The 7,221-nt window shown below is 59.4% G+C and overlaps 1 protein-coding gene across 1 annotated transcript; it reads left to right on the forward strand.

Annotated features, from left to right (window-relative positions):
* The first annotated feature begins 3,459 nt into the window (after window positions 1-3,459).
* Window positions 3,460-6,797, forward strand: PYCR2 (pyrroline-5-carboxylate reductase 2). Its single transcript, XM_028111948.1, has 7 exons — window positions 3,460-3,712; window positions 3,931-4,001; window positions 4,401-4,580; window positions 4,665-4,886; window positions 5,073-5,165; window positions 5,370-5,533; window positions 6,096-6,797. Exons 1-7 carry the CDS (start codon window positions 3,646-3,648, stop codon window positions 6,259-6,261), a joined length of 963 nt encoding a protein of 320 aa, XP_027967749.1. The 5' UTR covers window positions 3,460-3,645; the 3' UTR covers window positions 6,262-6,797.
* Window positions 6,798-7,221: the final 424 nt, after the last annotated feature.

The raw sequence follows: 7,221 nt of genomic DNA on the forward strand, positions 1-7,221 counted from the left end.
GGAGTAAAATGGAGAGGACACAGGTGCCGGACATGGAGAGTGTGTGTCCCCGGCCGGATGGCAGCACCAGGCTGGGGCCCTCCTGTGGGGGGGGGCCCTAAGTACTGGGGGAGGAGGGCACTTTCCTCCCTGCGTCTTGCCAAGGGAACCCCGGCAGGGCCTTTAGAGTCAGCAAGTCATTACTTACTGGAGAAGGAAATGGGGGTTCCTATCATTAAAACAGAATAAAACTGGGCGCCTGGGTGGCTCAGATGGTTAAGCGTCTGCCTTCGGCTCAGGTCATGATCCCAGAGTCCTGGGATCGAGTCCCACATCGGGCTCCCTGCTCCTTGGGAGCCTGCTTCTCCCTCTGCTTCTCTCTCTCTCTCCCTCTGTCTCTCATGAATAAATAAATAAAATCTTTAAAAAAAAAAAAGTTAGCTGGAGAAAATAAAACTTTAAAAAAAAAAAAAAACAGAATAAAACTGGGCGCCTGGGTGGCTCAGTTGGTTAAGCGACTGCCTTCAGCTCAGGTCATGATCCTGGAGTCCCGGGATCGAGTCCCGCATCGGGCTCCCTGCTCAGCAGGGAGCCTGCTTCTCCCTCTGACCCAACCCCCTCTCATGCTCTCTCTCTCTCTCTCTCTCTAATAAATAAAATCTTAAGAAAATAAAAAAAAACAGAATAAAACTTTGTACATATAAACTTTAAACTTTGGAGATGGAAAAAAAAAAAAGATAGATCTCCAAGTACCACAAAAAAAGAACCAGTTTCTGGCCAGTGGCTCACCCGTCCAGGATCTGTGAGGAGGGCCACGTGCCTCGGCTGTGCCCTCTCTCATGTGGCCTGGCCCGGCTGGTGGTCAAGTCAGCACGGGGGCCACCAACATGGCCTCCCTCCCTGGGCCCCGGAGTCCTCCTCACATCTCACCTCTAGTCCTGGACGCCGGAGCCGGAGACGCCACAGCCACCAGGTCAGGGATGGGCGGTTGTGCGGAAGGACACCGCACTCTGCCCCACGCCGATCTTGTGTTGCAGGCCAGAGCCAGCGACCAGGGGAAGCAAGGGGACCTGCAGCCTTCCAAATGGACTATGGGGAGCCCTGCTCCCTGGGAGGAGCTGACAGCATTCAGAAGCTCCTACCTTCCCTGCTGCCTGCCAAAGATTCTTCTACAAGAAAGGAGGCCAAGTGGGAGCAAGTAAAGACCAGAGAAGAGAGGAAGGATGTGGCAGTGCTGGGCCCCAGTTCTGGTCCTTGGGCTCGTCCTGATGCAGGTGCCCCTTCCAGATGGCATGCTCCCAGCACCTTCCCAAAGGCTGTACCACAAGTCCCCCTTTCTTCAGCTAGTTTGAAGTGTTGAGTTGCTGGTGCCGCTCAGCCGCTGTGGGGAGCCTTTAAAGCCACTACACACGGAACTAAACATAATCAGAGTTAGACAAAAATTTTCTCACAGTAGTATAATTTTTAAATTATTTTCTTATTTTATTTTTTTAAAAGATCTTATTTACTTATTCACGAGAGACACAGAGAGGCAGAGGCGAGGAAGAAGCAGGCTCCCTGCTGAGCAGAGAGGACGCGGGGCTTGATCCCAGGAACATAGGATCACGACCTGAGCTGAAGGCAGACACTTAACTGACTGAGCCACCCAGGTGCCCCTGAATAATTTTAAAAACGGAGTAAGTTTGTGAGGATAGGGACCTTTGCTTTGTTCATGGCTGGACCCCCAGAACCTGGCTCAGTAAGCATGTGTGGAATGAATTAATAAACCTAATTTTGACCTTTGGGAGAACGGTTAGTGTGGTGCAGCCATATAATGGAATACTAAATACTAAGTAGTAACAGATACCTTGTTTTAGACACCTTTTCAGTGACATTGGGAAATACTTATTATACATATCATGTAGAAGTTTCAAAACTCTGTGTATCATTTATTCCCAAGGATGGGGAAGAGTATATATGCATAGACAATAATAATGTAAGGAAATCCACCGAAAATGTTTCCAAGAGACTAGGAAGTTTGATTATGAGACTATTTTGACCTTTACTTTTTTTGGATTTCCCATATTTTCCTCAATATGCATGTACTCCTTTTCTAATCAGAAAAAGTTATCCAAATGTTATTTTGCTTAATAGAGAACATTTGGTCCGCACCTTTAAGGGTGCAGGAACCAAGGAAGTGGGGGCTTGCTCAGGGATATGAGCAGGTAGAGGAAGCTTGCAGCAGGGAGAAACTTGCAGGGAAAGGGGTGGGGGGTGCTGCAGGGAGGGGGCGGGGCAGGGGTGCAGAATCCCCAGCAGACAGGCCGTGGGGAGCCCACAGTCTCCCCCGCTCCTGCGTGTCCTCCAGGGATGCCGCCCCCTCCCTCCGTACTTTCCTGACACCCGTTCTGGAAGCCCCTTACTTACTTTTACTGCTGGTGGAAATTCAAACCTACCGTCTGGGGAACGTTTAGAACAAGTGGGGGCTGGGGGGGTGGGCTGGAGTCATAGACTTCCCCTGTCTTGGCTGGGCCCTACCTGCAGCTGGGGTGCCGCGGGGCAGAGTCACCTGGCTCTGGAGGTCACAGACAGACCAGGGTCAGCCACTAACCACTCACCAAATCAAAGGCAGAGAGAGGAGGAGGTGAAACAGGAAAGGAGTCTATTTCAGGGAGGCCGACACCGGGGAGACAGCCGACTAGTCTCATAGATGGTCTCCCAAGTGCTGCAAATACATGCAGGTTTGCATCAGGAAAATGCAAAGGGACAGAGGTTAGTGGGAGTGCGGGTGGGGTTGGTCACGGGTGGGCGTGCCAGGGCCGGCTCAGGGCGGTCCCTGTGGCTCGAGGGGCGGTTTCAGTGCTCATGCCCGGGCTGTTTGCCGGGGGAAAGAGGTAAGCCGGCGAGGAGAACTTGGTTGGAAACACGCACAGGTCAGAATGGAGGTGGCGGACCCCTGTTTCACGCTTAAGGACTGGATCCTCCCAAACGCACGGAAGGAGCCGATCCTCAATTCTTAGGAACCGTGCAGGCTCGGCGGACAACGCGGCTGCTACCGGAGCCACCACCCCTCAGGCCGGGAGGGGGCGGGCAGCAGGGGCTTCCAGCCGCCGCGGCTCAGCCCTGCAGTCTGCAATCCGCGGAGCCTCCCGCCCGGCAGGGCGGCTGACAGTCCGCCCCACACACAACACTAGCCGTCTTCGGCCGGAATCCCCGCCCCGGGCCCCACCAGCCTCGAGAGCCGACCCGTGTCCCGGGCGGGTCCGCGGGGCTGAGACCCCGGCTGCCACGCACCGCGCCGGAGGTTCCCACCCACAATCCCGTGCGCGGGGGGGCGGGCACACGGCCCGAGCTCCCGGCCGCCGATTGGTCCGCCCGAGCTCCCGGCGAGGCTTGGTCCACCCGAGAATTGGTGCCCCACTCCCGAGCTCTCGGCCACGGATTGGTCCGCTCGAGCTCCCGGCCGAGGATTGGCCACCCTGGCGAGGCGGGGCGGGGCCCCGTGAGGCCCCACGGCAACCTCCTGCCAAGCAGGCGGTGGGGAGGGGTCCCGGGAGCCGGCCCGGAAGCTGCCGGCAGCCGCCTGGGTCCTGCTTCCGGGGCGTGCGGCTTGTCGGGATCTCTCTCCGTCCGGCCTCGTGTCTCCTGCGGCGGCTCCCTGGTGGTGCCGGACGCGTTCCCGCCGCCATGAGCGTGGGCTTCATCGGCGCGGGCCAGTTGGCCTGTGCCCTGGCGCGGGGCTTCACGGCGGCAGGTGGGCGCGCGGGGGGCGCGGGCCGCAGCCTGGTCCGGAGACGCCCTCCGCCCCGCGAGCCCGAACGGCTGAGCGTCTGACGGGCGGGACGAGGCTCGTGGAGCAGCGAGGGCCGCGAGCCCGCGCGGGGCCTGGTTGTGGGTCCGACCTGCCCTCCCCGGGAGAGCGCGGGGGCCGGGGGGCCGTGGTGCCCGGCTGACGAGCCCCGTCTTCCGCAGGGATCCTGTCGGCTCACAAGATCATAGCCAGCTCCCCGGAAATGGACCTGCCCACCGTGTCTTCGCTCAGGGTAGGGGGGCGTGGGGCACGGGGGGGGGCCCAGCCCGCGCCCACCTCCCCCGAGGAGCGTCCGGCCCTCCGTGCCAACCCCTCCGCGCTCCCATTTCACCTGCCCCTCTGCCCGTGCCTCTTTCCGGCCGGGGGAACTTCCTTGGCAGAGGGGTGCCCGGGTGCCCGAGGCCTGGTCGGGATGGGAGACGGCCACAGCCCGATGGCCTTGGGGAAGCGTGTGCCTGCCTAGCACCTGGCTCACTTGTCCTGTAGCAACAAGGGAAGACTTCGGCGGCGGCTGGGGTAGGGGCAGACCCCGAAGGGACAGGGCAGGGAATTCCAGGGTGCTCCGGGGGCAGGGGTGCCCGGGCCCAGGGAGTCTGCCTCGCATTGTGAGCTGGGCAGTTTCCTCCTGCAGAAGATGGGCGTGAACCTGACCCGAAGCAACAAGGAGACGGTGAGGCACAGTGACGTCCTGTTCCTGGCTGTGAAGCCGCACATCATCCCCTTCATCCTGGACGAGATCGGGGCCGACGTGCAGGCTAGGCACATCGTGGTGTCCTGTGCTGCTGGTGTTACCATCAGCTCTGTGGAAAAGGTGCCCGTTAAGAGGTGGTTGTGTGGGGGCCTGGGGGTGCCGATGGTGCCCTGGCAACTCACTGGGGCCTCTTCCTTGTCCCAGAAGCTGATGGCCTTCCAGCCGGCCCCCAAGGTGATTCGCTGCATGACCAACACACCCGTGGTGGTGCGGGAGGGCGCCACGGTGTACGCCACAGGCACCCACGCCCTGGTGGAGGACGGCAGGCTCCTGGAGCAGCTCATGAGTAGCGTGGGCTTCTGCACGGAGGTGGAGGAGGACCTGATTGACGCCGTCACGGGGCTCAGCGGCAGTGGGCCTGCCTACGTGAGACCCCCTGGGGACCCAGGGCAGCGGGATGGACTGGCAGGCCGCTTGGGCTGTGGGGCCGGGGCGCAGCTAGCTGATGGAGGAGGGCAGCCTTTGGAGCTAGTTGCGGTCATGAGGAAAAGCAGGCCGCGGGGCATGGCCCTGCGTGTCTGCGGCCCTGGGACTCAGTGAGTGTCTCCACAGGCATTCATGGCCCTGGACGCGTTGGCTGATGGTGGGGTGAAGATGGGCCTGCCTCGGCGCCTGGCGGTCCGCCTGGGGGCCCAGGCCTTGCTGGTCAGTATACTTGCCCTGTGTGTTCTGGACTGGGGTGTGGGATAGGAGCCCCTGGAGCCGGGGGGGGGGGGGGGGGTGCATGAGCTGGGGGCGGGGCTTGGTTGGGAAGCTGGGATAGCAACTGGGAAAGGGCAGTGGGTGTGGAGCAGCCTGCCCTAAGGTACACGAGCAGTCTTCTCCTCTCATCCCTCCTGCCTGCTGCAGGGCGCTGCCAAGATGCTGCTGGACTCAGAGCAGCACCCAGGCCAGCTCAAGGACAATGTCTGCTCCCCCGGGGGGGCCACCATCCACGCCCTGCACTTCCTGGAGAGTGGGGGCTTCCGCTCCCTGCTCATCAACGCCGTGGAGGCCTCCTGCATCCGCACGCGGTGGGTCGCTCCCCCTCTGTGCCTGGGCCCCCTGCTCCCAGTGACCCCCCGGGCTGGGCCCCGTCCCGCAGAACCTGCCGTCTGTGGTCCCTCAGCAGTGCTAGGGTCCCACGCTCTGTCCATAAGCATGGTTTCTTGGACTCTGTTTCGCTGAGGGTTTGCAGGCCTTTCTACATTTAACGGTCACTGCAGTTCTGTTGGGTGGGGGGGGAGGGGTAGCTTGGATTTATAGAAGAGGAGGTTGAGGCCCAGAGACGGTTTTCCTGAGCTCAGGCAGCTAGTACCTAGTGGAGGCGGGGCTGGACAAGTGTGTGACTCCAAACCCGCTCACTGTTCCATCCGTACCATGTTTCCGTGTGATCGCAGATAGCACGCGGAGCTACACATGTGCATGGTCACCCACACGTGGTTAAATAGCACTTCTGAGAAGCTCGGGGGAGTGTTTGATTTAGGGTTCTAATTTTGGGTGGTGTCCGGTCCTCTGGGCTTAGGGGTTATGTGCACAGGAAAGCCTTGTGGAGCTTGGGCTCCTCCTTCAACCCCTTTGGGGCTTTGTCCGCAGGGAGCTGCAATCCATGGCTGCCCAAGAGAAGGTCTCCCCTGCTGCCCTCAAGAAGACCCTCCTGGACAGAGTGAAGCTGGAATCCCCCACGGTGTCCACGTTGACCCATTCCAGCCCAGGCAAGCTGCTCACAAGAAGCCCAGGCCCTGGGGGCAAGAAGGACTAAGGTGGCCTCTGCCCTTCTTTCTAGAACCAGAGCCCTGTGGGGGACCGAACAGGGCGAGGGCAGGTCCGGCAGTTTCAGGTCCTTGTGATAAAACCCCCTTGAATCTGTTCAGACCTGGCCATACTAGTGTCCCGTCTTGTCCATGTTGGAAGATGCTCCCGGTGGGGAGGGGGTGATGGTGGTGGCCAGAGGCAGGCCCACACACCTGTTGCGGGAGAGAGGCTGCGACTCCAGTCTGAGCCCCGCTGGGTGCAAGGTCTGGAGACCTTCAGCTGGGGTCCTCCGTCTGGAGCCTGAGCCAGGGTCTGCTTGACGCCAAGTCAAGGCAAAGAGAGGTACGAAACATGACAAGGGCTTTGCTATCTGAATTGTAAGTGGGAAAGAGGCGAGCAACTTAGAATTGTTACAGTTAATAAGAAAAGCAGGAAATTAGGCCATGCTTCTATTTAACTCTTGCTTCATAGGCGTCCTGTTGGAAAAGTGTTACTGAGCGCTCTTAAGTTTAGCTGCTTCAATAAAGTTTTATTTTTTTATTACCCTGCCTTTTTTTTTTTTTTTAAGTAAGCTCTGTGCCCAGTGTGGGGCTTGAGCTCACGACCCCAAGATCAAGAGTCGTGCACTCTACTGACTGAGCCGGCCTGCTTTTTTATGTTTAATCTTAAGTCCTCATTCTAGAGAACTCCAGGACCTGACCAGGCGTTCCCTGCTTCTGTGGGGAGCGCCGTCTGAAGGCAAGAAGTAGGGAGGAGAAGGGATTACAGGCTAGACCCTGAGAGCCATACAGACGCCCTGCTCCAGCCTGACCCCCAGGGTCAGGGTCAGGAGATGGTTCTAGGATGGGCCAGAGCTCATGGCCGAGGAGAGCCAAGCCAGGGGGAGGGCGGCTGCCCAGACACAGAGGAGGAAGCCGCCTGCTTTGTAGTCGGCCGTGCACCTGCCAGGCTTTGGACCCAGGCGGAC

The sequence above is a fragment of the Eumetopias jubatus genome, unplaced genomic scaffold (assembly GCF_037043125.1).
Source record: "Eumetopias jubatus isolate StellerSeaLion01/CBP00866 unplaced genomic scaffold, mEumJub1_p1.0 scaffold_12, whole genome shotgun sequence".
Lineage (NCBI taxonomy): Eukaryota > Metazoa > Chordata > Mammalia > Carnivora > Otariidae > Eumetopias > Eumetopias jubatus.

What these genes read in the sequence shown, in the direction of transcription:
- PYCR2 (XM_028111948.1), top strand. Translation starts at nt 3,646, where the DNA reads ATGAGCGTGGGCTTCATCGGCGCGGGCCAGTTGGCCTGTGCCCTGGCG. An exon ending in GCGGGGCTTCACGGCGGCAG is followed by an intron (nt 3,713 to 3,930) that starts GTGGGCGCGCGG and finishes CGTCTTCCGCAG; the next exon opens with GGATCCTGTCGGCTCACAAG. An exon ending in CCACCGTGTCTTCGCTCAGG is followed by an intron (nt 4,002 to 4,400) that starts GTAGGGGGGCGT and finishes TTCCTCCTGCAG; the next exon opens with AAGATGGGCGTGAACCTGAC.